This window comes from Etheostoma spectabile, chromosome 13 (assembly GCF_008692095.1).
Source record: "Etheostoma spectabile isolate EspeVRDwgs_2016 chromosome 13, UIUC_Espe_1.0, whole genome shotgun sequence".
In the NCBI taxonomy this organism is placed as follows: domain Eukaryota; kingdom Metazoa; phylum Chordata; class Actinopteri; order Perciformes; family Percidae; genus Etheostoma; species Etheostoma spectabile.
The window spans coordinates 27,867,914-27,887,830 of NC_045745.1; the positions used below are offsets into that span (position 1 = coordinate 27,867,914).

The window sequence follows — 19,917 nt, forward strand, 5'->3', positions numbered from 1 at the left end:
GACATATTTTGTTTGGGAACCTACAGGGTTCATTGTTGGGCACCATCACATTCCCATGCATGCTTCTGATTGGATGTTTTAACAAATATGTCAGAAGTTTAAACTTTCATGGTGACCTGATACCCCAGTGGTTGGGACACATACTACATGCTTTTAGCAGCGAGTTCCAAGTTTGCCACAAAAAAAGTGCTGGTTGTTACAGAGATCGCTACCAAATGAGATGTTTGTTTTTTAGATTTACCTAACCACCATGCCTGTTGTTAGAGGAAAGTAAGTGGCCAGAAACATGACTGAAAATGTTCACGTAATCTGGATTCTGGCAAAACACAGTTGTTCTTATTTAATAACATTAAAATATTTCTAACATTAAGATATACTGAGATGATACACCCTGCTTATATTTCTTGCTTATTTATGTTACAACTCTGCAAACTCTTCTTGCACTTTCAGTTTGTTCAAAACATATTAGCTTTAATTCTAACTGAACAAAACGATAAGCTCACAAATCCCAAATGTTAGCATTGTTACATTTGTTAGCCGTCACACCTTGATGGCATAAATGGGTCCGTCACCAAGTTAGATTACAGACCTGTTGACACAACATTCAGGAGTAATGAACCTTTTAAAGAAAACGTTTAAAACAGCTCTTTAAAAAAAATATTTACGAGTCATGTTAAGAACGTTTCATGTTTATTTACCTTTTTGAGAATAGATCCAGCCAGACAACAGCTACATTTTTTTCAAGTTGGGTTATCAAAAACAAAAAACAAACAAGTGTAAATTATTTTAAAAACAAAAGAAATAGAACAAAAAACTGGAGTGTTATTTTTACATATTGTGACAGTTTTGATCAGTTTTCGTTCTTATTTGACTTAACTTGCTTTTTTTTAATCCCAATTTATTTGTGGTGTAACAAATTCAATTAAACTTCGAGGACTCCTCCTGTGCAACCAGTCTCACCTAAATTAGTTGAGAAGTGTGAATCTTGTTTAAGAATTCCCTATTAAAACTAGTATCAAATTCATAATCTAAATTCAAACTACTCTGACTGGAACACAGGCTGACACTATGCTGCAAAATACTTTTTCTCCTAAAGCCTCCTAAAAATTGACCTATGGCTGAATGATGCCGTTGTGTTTCAACTGACATTCATGATTTAAATTTGACCTTAATATTCTTTTAAAAACGGACCAACTAAAATAGCTTCCACAGAAATAATTACTGCATTGATTTATCTTAAAATGATGCGTCATCCAGCTCCTTTTTACATTTGCAAGTCCATTTTATAAAAAGCTAGAAGTTGATATTAAAACCAATATTTCACATTTTCAAATGAATCATGATTAAATCTTTTTAATCAATTAGTCTTCTTTGGGAGATCTATTTTACAATGCTAAAAATGAGTGTTAAGAGTGTAGACCAGAAGAGTAAGCTGTCATTACTAGTTATGGCAGTTAGTTCCCTCCAACAAAATTGGCCATTGACCCTTTTTAATACTGTAAAACAGCTACATATTGTAATATTATCTGACAAAATTGTCAGTTGGCATGAAACAAGGGGGAAATAGAGCCGTTACTCCATCCTCATGTTGGAATAATGATCAAACACAGACAACTATTTTGCAAACACATTCAATAGTCCATTTGCTCCTGTGTAGCCTTACAACACCATTTTGTTACAAATCAAATTGAATCAAATACATCCATTTATTTCCCATAAGAGCCACTTCTTCATTCTATCTGATAAGTTAACTGAGTTCATTGCCGGTGACTCTCTCCTGCTTGATCAGCACATGCAGGTCAAACAATGTGGTCTGTGTCTGCTTCACTTTAATTCTGTGGAAATAAAACAAACAAGTCTGTCTCAAGTATGAAAACACACTGCAATTAATTCAGTATTTTTATGCAGTTTAATCTGTCCCAGTCACAGTAAATCTCATCTCTTTTCTTACATGTGTCACTGCTGATGACGACGGTGGAGAGGCCGGTGGACTAAATTAGAAGAGAAACAACCCATACATTACAAATCCATTCATGGCTTGTCAGCTCAACCACAAGACACACACACAATGTTCAATATTCATATCATACAGCTGTGGGATATAATAAATCAATGTGCTTATGTCCAAAGGCCAAACAAGACCTTTATTCGTCAGCAGAAGCCACATGTTAATGTAAACTGTACGTCACAGTGATAGATTACAATAAAGGAAAAGATTTGATAAAACTTCCACAACTCTTCCAACTCAGGCATTTTTCATTTACAAGCTTCATTCATGTACACAAAGTGGAGCGAGGACCTTAACTTGGACCATCCAAGGAAATTATAAAAGAGGAGATTTGTGAGTCCAAAGAGCCTAACTTTGATCTCCTGTTGCGTTTTTCTGAACTTTCATCTACTGTCGTGTGAAAACATGCATGTCTGATTAGAAAGAAAAGGACAAACTGGAGCACAGACAAAACAAGTGGCTTTAACATACCTGCCGACGTGGCGAGAGGCATTCTCAAAAAACTTTGTTTTAGAAGCGACACTGTCAGAAAAGAAAAAAGAAGATAGATAGATAAACATATGATTCCTATAGCTGAGATTCTGTATTAAATCCTTTGTGATCCATCAGTCAACACGTATTATTTGGTAGACTGCACGTTTTATTCCCCACTCCCTGCTTACACTGTAGGGTTCTTCAGTTCTTATCTACAAAAGCCAAGAGCAGCCACTTATGTTACTCCTAATTTCCACCAGTTGCGGAACAGCGGCGGAATAATTAGGTTTTCATTAAAGTCAATGTGTGTGTGTGTATTATAAGTTGTGTTTTTGGCCACCTGGTGTATTTAAGTGAAATATTCCCTCCTTTTTTTACATCTGTGTTTGGGCTCTACCATCTCCTGAGGGAAATTTCTAATGATTTAGTTGCCTAATGCTAAACTACAGTATGTTCACCAGCTATTTGCTAACTTTTTTAAGTAGTGAACAGTAGGTTCTTAGAGCTTTTACCCTAGAAAACAGCTGCCTGCTGCGTCTGAACAAATTATGTTGTTAAGAGTGAAACAAAATAGTTTAGGACTGTAAAAGCCAAACAATGAGCCGAAAGATCCACAAAAAGCAGGAAAAAACTGCAGAATCAAGTGATTGTCTGTGGTTTTCATCACTACTAAGAATCCCCTTTCACATACAAGTAGTTCATTGTTTACTCATCTTGGGATAACAGACTGTAAAAAATATATTTTTATTTATTCAGTCTGGGATTTGTCAATAACAAGCAACAACACGGACTTGACATTGCATCAAACACTGCAGTGCTCTATTGCAGCAATAACCCTATGGAGAAAATAGCATGGATTTCCCCATTGGGCAAATATGAGAAAATGGATCAATCTGGTGGAAAATAGTAAAAACTACAATTTTGAAGCTCTTGATTGGAAGCCTGAAATAATGAAAACATGATTTTATGCTAAAAGATTTTGTTTTGTGGAATCAAAAAATGTTTTTTTTATTGGTTTTAGATGGGAACATTATAGTTCTTACAGGTCTGATTGTCTGTATTTTGGCTACACAGTGTATTTTAGGCTTATCATAGGAGCGGAGGTAAAACAAAACACAAAAAACAAAAACTCACACCCTTGCTAAAATGTATGCAATATGCATTAAAGGTGCTGTAGGTAGGATTGTGAAGATCCAGGACTTAGCCGAAGATTTTTAATATCAACAACCTGATTTTTGCAAATCACACTACAGGCTGAAGGTGGTGCCAGAGGAGCTGTTTCATGTAGTTCTATTCAAAGATATGGTCAGTTTCAGAAAATATGACAGAAAGTTAGTTCTATAAGTCTTATCTACTGCACCTTTAACACAGCCAAAATGATCGAAAAATGTAAACTAGTGAAAATGTCCCTATAGTGATACACAAGGGTTATTATTTAGATCTGTTTCATTGAATATTTATTGAAACTCTTGACCAGTACCTTAGAAAAGTTGCAACCTACTTTTGGATGTCTGAAGAGCACTTACTAGGATGTTGCTGAGCTCTCGCTGCTGGCTGCACTCGGGGTCTTCTGTGGAGCGGGGGTTCTGCAGGGCGGCTCAGGAGGCCTGACAGGGGGTCTACAAATGGTGTGTTTTTCTGTGGCCCTCGTTCTGGTCAGAGCATCAGAATCTCCTGAAAGAAAAATAACCAAAACCATTAAAGCCAAATTAAGGGGTGGGATGTGTCAAAAGGTAAGGAAACACATTTTAACATTCTCTATAATATTGAGATGCTGAGAGTTGGAGCATGCCCAAATAACTATGTATATTGTCTTGGGAAATTAACTCTTATAATAAGACTTAGGGTCCTATCTGATCCGAGGACCGATCTGAGCGCACAGCATGAAGCGCCTGGGGCAGGTGCCTTTGGGGCGTATCCAAAACCACTTTTGCTAGTTTGATGGCAGAAAAAAGGGTCTGTGTGCCAGGCGCATGGTTCAAAAGGGTTGTACTTAGTGTCTTCATTAATCACAGGTGTGTTTTGGGCGTAACATGCAATAAACCAATCAGAATGTCATCTCCTATTCCCTTTAAAAGTTAGGGGCATTTGTACCTTGGTACATTGCTATTATGATGGCAGATTTGCACCGTAATCTTTTTATTCGTAATCTTTTTATCCTTTTGCATGTGTGTATAACAAACATATTAGAACACGCTGTGCACGAGCTAAGGAATATTTTACTAATGCACTGTTAAAATAACAATGAAATGCTGTGCTACTGACTTTAGACCAGGTTTTTGTTATTCAATGGTGCAATCACTTACTGTTGCCGCAAGATAGCAATACACCTGAACACACCTCCTTGTAAGATCAGCACGCCCATGGGTGCAAAGATTGGCGCAGGTGCATTTTCTATTTTAATGACGTGGGTGCGGGACGGGAAATTGACAACTGCGTTAGTCTTAAACTAGCAAAGACACTTGGGTCAGTAACTCACAGATAACTAACAGCAAATTTGTAAAACAAGGATGCAGCAGCTGGACACGTTACAGCCCACATCATAAAGCAACACAACACAATAATACTACAATAAAAACAATAAAAGAAAACAAATCAAAAAGGAGATAAGACTTATTTTCAAGGACTGGATGTGGCCACATGATAAAAGGAAAATGAGAGCTGTAATTTAAGAACTGGCAGACAACATCTATGACCTTTTCATGTCCTAAAATACCTGACCAACACAACACGACTTTGCTTTCTACATTACACTATCCCTGTCTTCCCTTCTTTAAAAGCGTACCTTCTATGTTGGCTGGTGTGCCTTTAGGAGATGGTCTTCTGCTCTGAAAGGATGGTACTCTGCTCACATAGACTCCAGACTCTCCATTTGCTGCTGAAGAAGAATCTGGCTTTTGCCTTGCGTTGTCTATCTTGCCAGAGTCAGAGTCTGAGTGTCTGTCCTGACGGAAAGATGGTCTCGGTATCAATGCTAGTCTCGGAGGAGGTTCTCTTGGAACCAGTGGAGCACAGCTTAAAGGTTTTGTCCGCTGCAGGGGAGCAGGGTTTGTTGAGACTTCCCCGCCCACAACAGAGCTGTTGTTCTGGCCATCTGTTGCAAAGAAACAACATCCCAATTAATGCAAGGTATTGACTACTTGGCGTTGACAACAGCTTAACACTGAAAAAAAAAGAATGGGATGTTGTTCATCATATCGGAGTGCAGTAACTTCAGGCCACAGTCAAATGAAAATTGTTTTATGAAATCATGAAATAATGGACATTATCTTCAATGTGCAAGAAAACAACAAGCCAATCACAGTACAGCATTGAATGTAAAAAACATCCATTAATAATTAAATTGGTAACACAAACAATGCTAGGGAGAACAAGTTGTAGGTGCTACAAATCTCTGTTCCACAGTGGATGAAGGGTGGAGACAGACCCACTTAACGAGGGGGTCAAAACAGACAGAAAATTACATGATTTAGCCAGAGGCCTTTAATAAAGTGAGATACAAAATGTTAAGTAGATACGTTTATTTGTTGAAAAGAAAAAGCACCATTTAGCTGTGAACAATAAAGGATAAGACTTAAGATTAGAAACAGAATAAATAAATAAAATAAATATAATAAAATAAACAAATAAATAGATTTTGATTTCACATTCTTTGACAAACAAATGAAGGATTCTAAGTTTAAAATATAGGATATTTCTTTGGAATGGTATTTGACACACACACACACACACACACACACACACACACACACACACACACACACACACACACACACACACACACACACACACACACACACACACACACACACACACACACACACACACACACACACACACACACACACACACACACACACACACACACACACACACACACACACACACACACACAAAACAGTAAACTAAAACAGCAATTAATTCAGCCCAGATAGGGTGGGATAACGATGAGGATGATGATGACAATTAAGCCAAAATAGGCAGGTAATTACTCTCTGTGTGGAATTGGTCGTGACCAAGAGCTTGATAAACACGAGGTGGCCGCTTGGAGATTGTGATGGGTTGCCGCTTTCTCGGGGTGATCCGCGGAGGAGGGACAGGTGGGGAAGTGCTGTCCTCTGGCATATAACTGAATATCTGAAAAAAAGTTACAGAAACATTTTGGTTTGGTGGCTAATATTACAGCCTGTAATTGAATGAATTCAATGACATCCAGTACATGAGAAGGAGCAGAACGAACAATGACAACAAAACTAAAAAAAAGAAATTAGTGAACAATGCAATGAAAACAATGGCAAATGAATGCTTTTGCTGAAGAAAATCACCTTACAAATGATTACATTTTTTAACATTTTGGTAAATACACTTATTCGCTTTCTTGCCAAGAGTTACATGAGCAGATTAACACCACTCCCATAGACGAGAGTGGTATCAATCTTCTCATCTAACTCTTTTCCTAACTAGTCCTTTTTGTCTCAGACCGGACAAAGGCTGAACATACCTTTTTGGAGTGCTCAATCAGAATCTCAACAACAATATTTTGGAACTTGATATCCAACATGGCCGCCACAGTCTCCTCCTTTGCTCTCATCAGTGTGGGTCCAAAGATAACAGCCATGTTTGAAGGGGTCATCCGGTTATCTTCACTGTGGCTGCACACACTGTAAATATACATCAAGTTTGGTTGAATAAAATGTAACTTATCTGTTGGCAAAAGGACAGTTACTCATGTATCTCAGCTCATTTTAGAAAGAGAGCAAAAGGTCCTGTGGGAGCAGTAAAAACAGGAAATTGCAACAATGTATGCTGGCACTTACTTGACCAAGTGTTTGATTAACATCTCCAACATCTCCCGATTCTTCTCCGGTAGTTTATAGGAAAGAGAATGAATCTCACTCAGTCGAAAATCCAGATTATCTGACTCTGCGATGCAAAGACCACACAAAATTACCTTACATTACATTATGCATTATGTATGTAGGTAAGGAAATCACAGTTTTTATATGCTTTAATTTATATAAAAGGGCAGTTTAGTTTAAATTCAGGTTCACTCAAAATATTTGGGATGAATAACAAACAATTCAGTTATATGTATGCACGAAATGTTTAAACACAATATGGAATAGGGCACAGGCATACACTACAAGGGCATGAGACTAATAAAAGAAAGTTTCCAAACCAAACTCAGGCCATATAATGAGGAGCCCCCCCGCATCAACTACTGAATGACATTTCCAGGAAACTAAAGCCACCATTTGTGTTACTGTAACATCCTGACAGAATAAGGTTGATGCGATTAAACTCACTGTCCCCTCAGTTTTACAACGATGTTGTGTGACAGATAAAAACAAGCGGGAGACTCAGATTTCTTCCAAGTGCTGCCTGTTAAACCGCTAAACCTGCAGCCTGCCCAGTATCGATGCACAAATGCCTCATTTGTACCCGACTACCAGGTTTTTATCCCGGCAAAGCTTATCCTTGTTGATGTAGAGATAAACAAGACACGTGGCAAATTCCTAATTACTACCGAAACTATCTGAAAAGATTAACTGAAATCTTACCACAAATGTTATCTGAGTCAACAGTCAATCTCAGAAATCTGTGTCTCACTTAAAACCAAGAAAAGACTACTTTTAAGCAAAACACATACACAAACAGTGTTTTCCATGCACACATAATGTTAGAATGTGTCTCATCTTTGCAAAACGAAAGTATGTAGACTTAGGGTACGTTATGTACAGAATGAATAAGCATGGATGCAGTGGAGGATTTGTTTTCCTCTATTGTATGCTAACTTGTGAGAACACATTTTGGGCAAAAGTACATAATCAAGCTACCACCTTCCTAATATCTGTTTAAGACATATTATAGTGGTAGGTCTAGAGCAGAGAAAAGAGTAAAGGAGACCAATAAAGTATAAAGACGTTAACAAAAGTCCTTCATCTTAGAGCTGGATCATTTCCAAAACACATCTTACTTGCAGCACACACAAGGTCTCTGTGTAGACTGTAGGTCATCAGAGGTTCAGACAAGCTCCTGCAGATGAATACGTACATGCACACACACACGCACGCACACACACACGCACACACACACGCACACGCACACGCACACGCACACACACAGCAAATGTTTAGGTGTGTGTGTAACTCACCACATCAGACAATAGAAAAAAAAATTACAGTAGAAAGTGCAACCTCTGTCAAGGCTGCATCTGTGACACACAGGACATACAATCAAGCAGATTCTTAGAAAATACCTAAATCCTTTATATTTATTGTATCTTGAAGATAAGATACAAAACTGATATTCAGAATTGATCATCACAACATTGTCAGTAAAAAATCAGCAGTAGAAGTGGAACTACACAGTGTTATTCAGTTATTACACAAAACCAACTTTGTCTCCTACTGACATGCATCTCCTCACACGCAACCATACCTCAGATAAAACTTCAGTGCACTTGTGATGGTTTTATCGTCCCAGTCGTTGCTGTGGAGATCCACATCTCCTGGCTTTGTGGGGTCTAGAAAGGAGCAAATCAAACCAAACAATTTCAGTTATTGCGTAAAATATCTGCAGCAATAACGAATTTTTGGCCACTTGGGGGCAGCAGAAACAAAGTGTAAAAACACTGACCTATTACTTTATAAGTTGATATAACTTGTTGGCAAAACGTCTATTTATACACCCAGCAGATACAGAGCAACATTAGCATTCAGGAGTCGTGGTTGTTACTGAGCAGGTAGTGTACAGAGAGCTTTTTAAATTAAAACACCTGCCTGTTGCGGCCAAAAAATGATGCGATGAGAGCGGCAAGAGTCAAAAACAACATTGAATTTGAGGGTCGAAAAATCCAAACAATGCCTTAAAAGACTCTATAGAGCAAAGTTGAGCTGAACGGAACAGCACAGTCGAGTGACAATTCTTTGTTGGATTGCCACTACAAGCTCCACCTTTAATGCATAGTCATTTGATCCATCGTTTGTATACAAATCTAATTTATAGCCCCTTTAAGGCAGAGCAGTTTAGAGCAGGAGCAGTGCAGATATTTCCTTGCCATTCATACAGACAAGCTTCGCAAAGGGGTTGATTTCTGCTTTGTTTTACAAAAGGAAGAAACACAGAGAATGGACAGATTTAAAACATGTTCACAGGCTTATATCCTTACCAAAGAAGGCATTTAAAAGCTTCTGCACTTGGATGTTGCTGCCAACTGTTCTGTACACTCCTTCTTGTGTTACTCCTGGAAAGAGGAGATGGGAAGGTAGAGAAAAGGAGTGTAATCTGGACAAATACAGGGTGGTTGAAATATCCCACATGCTTGTCTTCATAGCCTGTACGAGCCAGAATTAAGATACAGATGTTCTTTCCTGATTGTGAATGCTGTATTTAATGATTTAATACTGAACAACATGCTGTGCTTGGATCATGAGTCAAATGACATGCTTATGGCTTGAGTATTTCCTTCTATTCTTGTAAAATGAATCCTGCTACTGGAGAAAATTATTATTATGACTGTAGAAGTATGAGATTAACATCTTCCTTTAGGAGAGAGTTGAGTTATTTGGCTTTTGAATTTTAGCAGGCATGGAGAAGATAAAAAGAAGGGAAAAAAAGATGTGATGATTAAAATGATGTACAATTTGAAATAGACTGTTATTTCAGATTAATAGTATTGTAATCATGGACTATTATTCCCTGAAAGCAGCCTGCAGGTGTGGAACATGTGACCTATGACTCAACTACGCCTCCTTCAGGGCAAGTAGGGAAACTAACAGAACTAGAGACAGCTGGGATGAACCTCTAATAGGACCCTTTACCTTTTGTTTCAATGTAGTTGATGCACTTTCGCACGAACTTGAATCCAATCTCATTCAGTTCCACTGTGGATGTAAAAAAGATGAAAAATTCGTAGAATAAAGATCAAACAATGATTTTATGACACATCTAAAAACATGAATACAGATGCACTCAATCGCATGACATCAACATCACAACGTACGACTTTGAGGGTAATGATGACTGACTTACTTTCAGCTTGCTTGTGAATTGGGGAATGATATATCTGAAATAAAAATAAAAAAAATAAAAAAAATTGAGGACTGTGAAACATAAGGAAAAACCTATGCCTGGGCTACAGCATGATTAATGAGCGTGTCTTTCTGAAAACTGAAAATGAGAGCCACTTGATGAAACACACAAAGCTGCTCCCCTGAAACCAACTTCATGGATACTTTGATAGCTTCCCGGATAGTTTATGGGAAACTATTTTTCAGTTAAGTTTACTTTATATAAGCGGATTTAAATTGCATGAAAATAATAATAATAATAATAATGAAACGGAGAAAACAGAGAAAAAAGGATGAGGGGACAGAATGTGTGTCTTGTTAACTGGTGGAAAACAGGACAGTTTGTGAATCAAAAACAACCAAAGAAATTAAAAGAATTCTTATTAAAGCCAGTACGTGACTATAGGCATAGTCGCCAGCACATCCAACTCAAAGTAGTTCTTATATCAAAGCACTGTCTTTTTACTCGGCCAAAATAGCTGATTCTGTTTTCAGTTTGTTCACTCTGTGCCCCTCCTCACTAACTGCTGTCAGAGGTAAGGGCCAGCCACAGATCAGCTGGAGAAAGCACAGCAGAGTCATGTTCAAGGACTCTTCAGCAGAGACCAGTGCTTGTTGTCACTGCCGGTTTAAGTGTCCGATATCACTATCAGGCCATGGCATTGATTAATTCCTGAGAATTCATTTTATAATTACTTAAATCTGCAGATAAAATGGAAAGTCGTTTTGTCACCCCTAGTGACATCATCAAATTACTTCTTTCTCTGACCAACAGTCTAAAAGCCAAAATATGTAAGGGATAAAGCAGAGAGAGGCAATTGTTATAGCAAATACATTAGAATTCAACCAAGCCATGTAATATATTCAGTTAACTACCATTTAAAACAAGGAACTGTGGCAAATCCTCATCTTTTCAGCTTTAGTGTCTACTGTTTGTCAGTAAGTAAGAAATGCTACTTTCTAGAGTACAAGATTAACACTGTACATTAAATGTTCAACAAAATCAGCATGTTTGTAGAGCAAAGTTCCAGGCTCAAGAGACTTACAATAAGACAGCAGAGAATGAGAACTTTTCAACAGATGTGCAGAAACCTGTTAAAACATATTATGCATCAACACGCTGCACTATGGGGCTAAAACAAAGTGTCCATATGACTGCACCTTATATATTTCAGCTATTCTAAAGGCTAAAGTGCATTCAGAGTGTAATGAAGTCAACAGATTCAGAACACCACAAAGTTGATCCTTGTCGGAGACCCTGCAGACCTGGCAGCAGTGTGATGCAGTGGATTTTTGCTTGAAAATATTTGGGCAGAGTGGGTGGAAACGCTCTTATGAAATGTGCATACTATACAGAAGTTATTGGGGAAGTTGCACAGGAAGAGGGCACTGAAAAGTGTGCTTTTTGTTATTTTCACATCCCCTGACAGTGATGGTCTATTTGTTTTGTCTCACACGCCATCCAGCATTACGTCTAAACTATTACAATTATGAAAGAGGTCTGACAAGAACTGCAGAGAGCAACAACAAAAAAATAACAAAATTACACCCAAAAGAGGAAGTAAGGTTATCTGGTATTTCCCTGCCTCAAAACTGCTGAATACTGAGACTGACCTTGGGAGTAGCACAGTTTGTCAGGTAGATAGATGTATTTATTTGATTAGGACAATGCACATTAATCAATATTTCTGTAAAAATTCTGTACAGCTAATTTTCAACTGTAGTCCTAGATGCATGTCCCTGTAGCATGTCTTTATAGTGGGATGAAACCGGAGCACGCGGACAAAACCCACGCAAACGCGGGCAGAACAAGCAAACTCCACACAGAAAGGCCGCTAACGACCTGGATTGAAACCCAGAACCTTCTTGCTGTGAGGTAGAAGTGCTAACCACTGAGCCACCGTGCTGCCAGAGCAAACTTTTTTTCCATTAACACCTAAAAATGATTATAAGAGCTAACAAAAAAAAGTCAGGGTGTGAATTCAGCCATGCTATACGGGGCTGGTGAGACTACCCGGGTGCCATCATTTAGCTACACACTGATGGCATTGTGTGTCTAACAAGCTTCATTGCATCTCACACATTTTTAATAGAGAAGCCATAATGAGATCACCCATGCCTGCATACTGCGCTGCTCAACAACCGTCACATGTGAGCTGTCATGTTTCTTACATGATGGATTTGATAAAAAGGATATTGTTTCCTTAAAACAAATACATATCATTTTAAACAGCACACTACTTAAAAATGAATATAGTTTTCTGTCATTTGTTCCTCTTTCTCTCTCCATGACAATAATCTTGATAATTTTAACTTCTGCAAAAAAAACAAGGTTGTGATTACAGATTTAACTACCAGCCAACATTTCAGGAGGTATGATTTTAAACAGGCTTGGATTGACTCTAGATATTGGGAATGGAAACTGAGTTTTGGGAGTTTTATATGTCAGCACAATAGCCAGGAGCCCCGTCTCCCCTTGGTAGCAGAGTCCATGTTGCATTGTAGATATTTTGGCAGCAAAGCAGTTTTCACAAAAATGATATCTCTGAGAAGAATAACCCAGACAGAGATGATATGAGGAAGGAACTTACAGGCTCTTTTCCATCCATGGCCTCCATCCACAACTTCCTGTCTCCCTCCGAAAGAGCTTGGAAAGTGACGGGTGTGTTTCTATGGCAACAGTAAAGAAAAAAAAGGCCATTAAAGAGGAAAAGGTTGCAATGAAATTTTTCAGTCAGATGTATAATGCTACAGTATCCAACCAGTTTTTTTTTTTTTTTAAACTCTATACCAATCTTACACATTTTTTCTACAGAAAAAACAGGGTGGACAAAATGACAAGAACACCGCAAGAAGACATGTGCCTTTGGAGTAACTTATATCCTGTGTGTTACAGATGGAAAAAGCAAATGAAGATGAATAAGACAAGCGTGAAGAGATGATGAAAATCCATTGTTGCAATCTGTCTTCTGCAGAAGCAACAAAACCTGGTGCCAATTTTTACAGCTTGTAGGCTACTGAATCAATTGTTAACAAAGACAACTGTTTTATAGGCTTAAAGCTGCCAACTGCACTAATTAACTTACTACAAAAACATTCAAACATAACAACTCTTATAACACAACTTTTAGATTGAGACTTAAATAGATAACCCTGATATCTCTAGGAGCTACATTGGCTTTGATGTTAGTGATATTCATGCATATTCATTTATTTCGAAGCTCTTGCATGTCAGTTCGCCTGAATAGGACACCTGAAACCGCTAAACACTCGTGTATGCTGGCATCGTGCAAACTGGAATGAAGACAATTCCAGCAGACAAATGATCTGAGATATCAAGAGTATATACAGGCCCTATGTTTACTCCTTCTCCGGAGGTCAAAGGTCAGAGTGAGGTACTAGCGTTTCAGGGACATTCAGGCATCTTGAGCCCCAACAACATTATCTTCTACACTAGACAGCACTGCCACCTTCAGTTTATCAAACAGCCGCCTCCTCATCGTCTTGATCAGTGCTCAACATTCAAAGACACTTTCAAGCACTTAATGAATCATTCCAGCAGCCCCTGAACCCTTTAAAAACACCTTTGCAAGTACTTTCATATATTTCAAAAAGCCCAATATGACAGAGCAGCCTATGGCTTAAGTGTCTATTATGCATTTTGTACTGAATGGCCTGCTTATATAAACATGAGCTTGTTGTGTTCCTCCCCCTGACATCCCAGAGTTTGCCATCTGTTTCCAGCCCATGCCCGTTGCTTAGGGATTATTTGGGCTACAGTCCATTTAGCCCTCACACTCTGTCCTTGTGAGCCACCTGTTCACCTCGCCGCCTGAACCTATTTATCCCACAAGGCTTTTGCGTTGCCTCGTCTCACAGTAGAGTACAGATTTGTTTGCGCTAACCTCTCGTTAGTTTCCACGTCAAAGCAGAAGCGCTTGTCTATGGACTCTGTCTTCCGGCGGATGCAAGATTTCAGTGTCAGCTGCATAGTGCCCTGCAGAGAGAGAGAAGTTGGTATGTTTGATGGAGACAATGACATTAGTAGCCTGAGGGTATAATCTGAGTCCAGATATTGTTAATGTCTGTTGTTATAATTACATCTTTCTTTTCAGTGAAGTACCTGTTTAGTTGTAGGCTTCTGTTCACAAGGCACCATGACCAGCTGTCTCCCCTCCTTGTGATACTTGCAATAATATTTGACCCATGACACGCCCAAAGCCCCTGTTGGGACAAAAAATAAATAAGAGCAGAGGCCATGTCAGAGGGAGTTCCAGCACGAGCATGTACACGTCTTGATCTTCTGTATAAACATCTAGTACACGTACACTTCTCCTGACAGTACAGGTAACCTTCCATTGGCAGAAAACTGTGCATTTTACAGATCTGGGATGGGTGTTTCATTCTTTTCATCAGCTCCTCCATCTCCTCGCGAGTGCTTTCATAGTGGTTCCTGGTCTGCAGGCAAAACCAGACAGCATTTTAGAATCTTACGGGCATTCTCATTAAAAGCATTTTAAATCTCTTTCACGGCATCATTTGCTACCGGTCACACAACTTACATTCTGCAAGCTGAGCTGCAGTTCTTGCTTGTAAGGCATGAAGTCCTGAGTCATCTCCACTGTCAGGTTGTTGAGCGTTAGAATGCTGTGAAGAAACGCCAGTACCTGTCCAACCAAAGCATGAATGTCATACATAAGGCTACGTTCAGACCCCAAAAAAAACAATCCGGCTTTTCGCACTACACTCATTAAAAATGAATGGAAGACCTGCGTTTTTGCCGGATGGTCTAACAACCAACGCAGGGAGTGTGAATGAGGCCTAAGGTTGCTGTCAAAAAAGGTTAAAACAAAGAAAGTGCTGCCATTAAGAATAGATGCGTGACCACTGGGATTAAAAAAACAAACAACTATCATCAAGTTCTCCTTCTAAAGTGAACTGTACTTTATACTTCCTAGATCTCTTGTTATGCGTGTGTGGCAGTAAAGAGGAAGAGTGGGAGCCCACAGGCAGAACTCACCGGCTCGACCACATCAAACTTCTTCCGGTCCTGCACCTGATGGATCTGGTACACATACTCCACTGACGATTCATAGAAGTTCACTCGCTCTCTGTCGAGGAGTTCATCGGCCTGTAGTAAAAAAGAAAAAGAAAGGAAGTTTCAAACGGTAACCTCTTTGTCTCCTAGTTCTGCATCTCACACAGCTGATGAACTTGTTGTACTTGTTGTACTTTCACCTCTTGAAGCTGGCTCTCTTTCTTCTTGGCAGAAAGGTTCAGGTGTTTGTCTACCTGGGAGTGATATTTTTCACTTTCTTTCTCAAACTTCTTCTTCTTTTCCTGCAGGACAGATGTGGTAATTGTAAAAAACGAAAGATTAAATGAATTGTTTGCGTCATTGTTTTATCTAACACAGCTTGACTGAAAGACAAACGGTCATCAGACAATTTCATCTCTTATTTGAATTTATTCAAAAATGAGCTGCTCTCAGAAACTTAGACAAGAAAAAAACATTTTTAGCAGATTTAAAAAATTGGCTAATAGTGGATTTTCAGGTTAATTTAAATTTTTTGAGAGCTTAAAACATTTAAAATGTCAGCCAATATTATGTTTTCTTCTTACATTAAAACCCACCTTTGGTTAAAGATCCCTTAATTTAAAAATTGTGAAGATGATATATGCTGTACTGAGCAGTATTGCATTTGAATAGAAGATTGATGTTGGGCAGACTATGTAAAGGAGACACTGTTTTTAAATTAAATATTGCTGGCATTTCTGTACTTCAATTTTGTATTAATTATGAGCTGCTAATTTGAAAAAATGGAAATTCCAATTTGATTTGAAAACATGCATCCACTTGAACCTGAACACCACATGTTGCAATTGAGAGGGTGTAAAAACTTTCAAAAAAATTCACAAATGGTTAAAAACAATAGCTCAAAGTACTGAAGAAATGGTGAAACATCAGCTTCTGCCCTCGAAGTAGTAGGATTATGAATGCTAAGTTGACCAAACCAACCTAAAGATAGTTTATTAACGTCCAGTTTAAAATCATTCAAATGATCATATGTGAAAGAGGTACTTGAGATCATCTGATCGGGCTGTGGTTTCAGATTAAGAAAGGTTGTGGACTTCTTCTAGTAAATTTCACCTTCACAGTTGTTTTCTTCATTTTAGAACATTGTTCACTTGCGTGTCCTGTACTTTCGCATTGTGAAAGACATGATACCTTTTTCTCTTGTGGAAAAGCCTGATTTACTTACATGTGACTAGCACATTATTTTGTTGAAATGAAAAATGATTGTTTTTTACTTCTGAATAGTCTGAAGTGTTTTGTTGCATTGTTAGACAGGTCGTACATAAAAACATTGTTTTTTAACATATGTTTTTTTAATATGAATTCATTTTCCAAGTCATGTAGGACTTATATATTTCAATTCCACTTGGGGGTTAAAAAATCAATCAACATAGCAGCAAAAATGACAGAAAGCGTCCTGTTATTTATTACACTGACGGGGGAAAACACTCTTTTGATCACCCCAGCACAAACGGAAAGAAAATGTCCTTCTGAATAACCAAGGTAATAGCCCACAGAGTTTCCTGGTAACTTAAAAAGCTAAAAATAACATTGGTGAAGGAGCACACTGGGAGTCGCCGTAGAAACACATGAGGTGTTCTCAACCACAAAACTGCTTTCAGTAAAATGTCTTCACACACTGAAGACTCTGTCAAAGAGGAAGATGTGACTTATTGTTCTGAAAACAGGTGCATGTTACACACATACATTCATAAATAGATTTGGGGAAGTAGCTTATAACAACTGGTTTGGTCTGTGTAAGCACCTCAGGAAGTTATAGATTGTATTATGATAATAACACTCACTTTTGTAACTCCTATTTGCTCCTTTCTGAACTTCTCCAACGGCTTGATGAGCAAATCAGAGGCATTCTGGACCTGGACAGGTAAACATGGAGCAGGCATTACTGCGGTGCAATTCTACATGCACACGCACGCACGCACACACGCACGCACACAACTTGCCATAGGTAGGACACACTCTTAAATGTACTCTACACTCTATAAATTGGGTATGTGGGGGAACATAAGTGTTGAAAAGAGTTAGAAATGTCTCAAGTGTGAGCATTGAAATGTACTTTTAAGCACAATTTACTGGATGATCTCCATTTTTAAATTTAGATCTGTATGCAGAAAAGCCAGTCTAACAGGAACTGCTGCTCCTACTGGCATGACTTAATTGCTGAGGTGAACGGGGATAAAACAAGTAAGATTAGTTTGTGCCTGAGTAAGGAAAGATGTGGAAAAACATGTGAGTAATAACAATGTCAATTGTGAAAGGAAAGCAAATGGGTTAAAATACAACCCCAGAACACCAGAGAATAAAATATTCAGTATTTACAGTATAATAAAAGTGTGTGAAATAACAGCATCAGACGTGACAAAAACAGTATGAAAGTGTACCAACATGCAGGCAATATTAAAACCAAAAACCGAAAGGGGAACTGACAGCAAAAAAAATGGCCAACATTCCTCTCAAAATGCAAAGCAGCACATTTACACACCCAGCATGTAGGTGTGTGTGTATGTGTCTTGTGATAGCAACTTTCAATTAACGGAGGCAGACGGAGTATCGACTGCACAAAAAAAAGGTGTTGATTTTGCATCATAACAAACAGGAAGTTAGCCATTCGTAACAGAATGGGCCAAAGGTTTCCTTCCAAGTGATCTAATCTTTAGTGCATGATATGTTAATGTGGTTTTTTAATATCTAATGAGGGTTCAGAGGATACAGAGTCAGCATGGAGGAAGTTGATAACCCACCAGCATCATCCTGTCGTGCTCTGCTTCCTGCAGGAGTCCGGCAAACTCTTGAAACGACTGAGCTGGGGATGAAAACACAAAGATGATGACCGGAATGAAGACTTTGCACATTCTTATCTTAAGTGTCTGATGCAGGAAACACAATTGAAAAGATAATAGAAGAAAAAAAACAGTGTTTACAAACAGGCATTAGAATAGGCTTTATAATGACACATTCAAATTGTGTGGAATTACCAAGTGGCTGCCAAAAAAGTTCTCTCAGGTTAGAAAGTCAGTTCCTCGTCATAACTTTAACGGTTACACATAAACTGGGTAAAGGAGCATGTCTGCATATCTTACCAATGTTAATCTCATCATCTGTTAGGGAGTCACCGATGAAGTCGAACTGGAACGTGCTGAGAGTGTGGGAAAGCTTCTGTACTGCCAAAGAATAGCCTATAAAAAAATATACCATAATTTATCCTTTAAATTCAATCTAAATCTCGTCCAATTTAAATGCAGTCCAGGATTACGGAAACTGACTTTTTCTTTTTTCTCTGGTAGGAATGTCTAAAGTATGGAAGCCATCCTCGGCAGGGTCCATCAGCAGCAAGTATGCAGTCTATGCAGTAGATTATCCCTGCTTTGTCTGGTTTTTATTATCAAAACAAAACACTCTGTCAAATCAATACTGGAGGGCTTTTTGCTTGAGGAACTTGGCTAACAAACCTAGAATCATATTCTAAATTCCTCCTTAAATCCTTCTTTTTTTATATTGGAACAGTTTTCAACTTTCCATCATTTCACATGTTTTTTCCATCAACAAATTTGTTGCTGAAATTGCTTAAATAGTACCCATATTTTACACACACACACATATATATATATATATATATATACATATACATACACACACAAGACTTTTATTGTAAACAAAGTACAGGGAAGAACATGCATATTTTTCAACACTTACAGCTGGAATTCGGGGTTTAAAGTGAAACAGTTCTACAGTAGCAGTGAGTAGTGATCATTAGGTTTTGAGATGTGACTTTTTTGACTATCTCTCTCCAACAACGAGCACTCATGACTCTGGCTACTCTGTGGACTGAATGTACAGCAGGACCCCCACCACTCTGCAGCACTGCTACAGCACCTACAATGACAGTTTCTGCTCTCGAGAGGAAAAGCTGGTCATTGGGGATTTGGACAGCGTAGAGTGATAAATTGGCAATAAAAAACAAAACAAACAGTGTTTGCCCTCATGGGTGCCACAATGACCCAGATATACACATATACTGCTGTCCCTGGCTGTGGTCCATACCACTGTACCAGTGGTCCCATTCTACAGCAGATATGGCTGACAACATGACACAGAGAGGGGCAAAAGCAACACAGAAAGAAAGCTGCTGTTTGGACACAAACAGAGCAGAGTCATAGTGCTGGGCGATGTTGAGTAAATCAAATTTCACGATTATGTTGACCAAATACCTTGATATCGATACTGCAACGATATTGTACTGTTGACTATTGGTGCTTTCACAAAAT

General features: G+C 38.5%; 1 protein-coding gene across 3 annotated transcripts in view; it reads right to left on the bottom strand.

Moving 5' to 3' along the window:
- Positions 1-673: 673 nt before the first annotated feature.
- Positions 674-19,917, bottom strand: part of ophn1 (oligophrenin 1) — a 20,438-nt gene continuing 1,194 nt past the window's right edge. Inside the window, exons 2-24 of one of the 3 annotated variants that reach the window (XM_032533287.1) lie at positions 18,733-18,828; positions 18,394-18,455; positions 17,437-17,508; positions 15,793-15,894; positions 15,575-15,685; positions 15,117-15,221; positions 14,883-15,012; positions 14,678-14,778; positions 14,460-14,551; positions 13,146-13,224; positions 10,517-10,550; positions 10,306-10,368; positions 9,654-9,728; positions 8,924-9,008; positions 8,460-8,518; positions 7,300-7,405; positions 6,984-7,143; positions 6,475-6,619; positions 5,268-5,576; positions 4,009-4,156; positions 2,480-2,530; positions 1,940-1,991; positions 674-1,835 (exon numbers count right to left, since the gene is read on the bottom strand). In XM_032533287.1, coding sequence (XP_032389178.1) covers positions 1,830-1,835; positions 1,940-1,991; positions 2,480-2,530; positions 4,009-4,156; positions 5,268-5,576; positions 6,475-6,619; positions 6,984-7,143; positions 7,300-7,405; positions 8,460-8,518; positions 8,924-9,008; positions 9,654-9,728; positions 10,306-10,368; positions 10,517-10,550; positions 13,146-13,224; positions 14,460-14,551; positions 14,678-14,778; positions 14,883-15,012; positions 15,117-15,221; positions 15,575-15,685; positions 15,793-15,894; positions 17,437-17,508; positions 18,394-18,455; positions 18,733-18,828 — 2,243 coding nt within the window. In that variant the 3' untranslated portion in view covers positions 674-1,829. The remainder of the gene's footprint in view (positions 1,836-1,939; positions 1,992-2,479; positions 2,531-4,008; positions 4,157-5,267; positions 5,577-6,474; positions 6,620-6,983; positions 7,144-7,299; positions 7,406-8,459; positions 8,519-8,923; positions 9,009-9,653; positions 9,729-10,305; positions 10,369-10,516; positions 10,551-13,145; positions 13,225-14,459; positions 14,552-14,677; positions 14,779-14,882; positions 15,013-15,116; positions 15,222-15,574; positions 15,686-15,792; positions 15,895-17,436; positions 17,509-18,393; positions 18,456-18,732; positions 18,829-19,917) is intronic. The other 2 variants (XM_032533288.1, XM_032533289.1) reach the window with 2 other exon arrangements.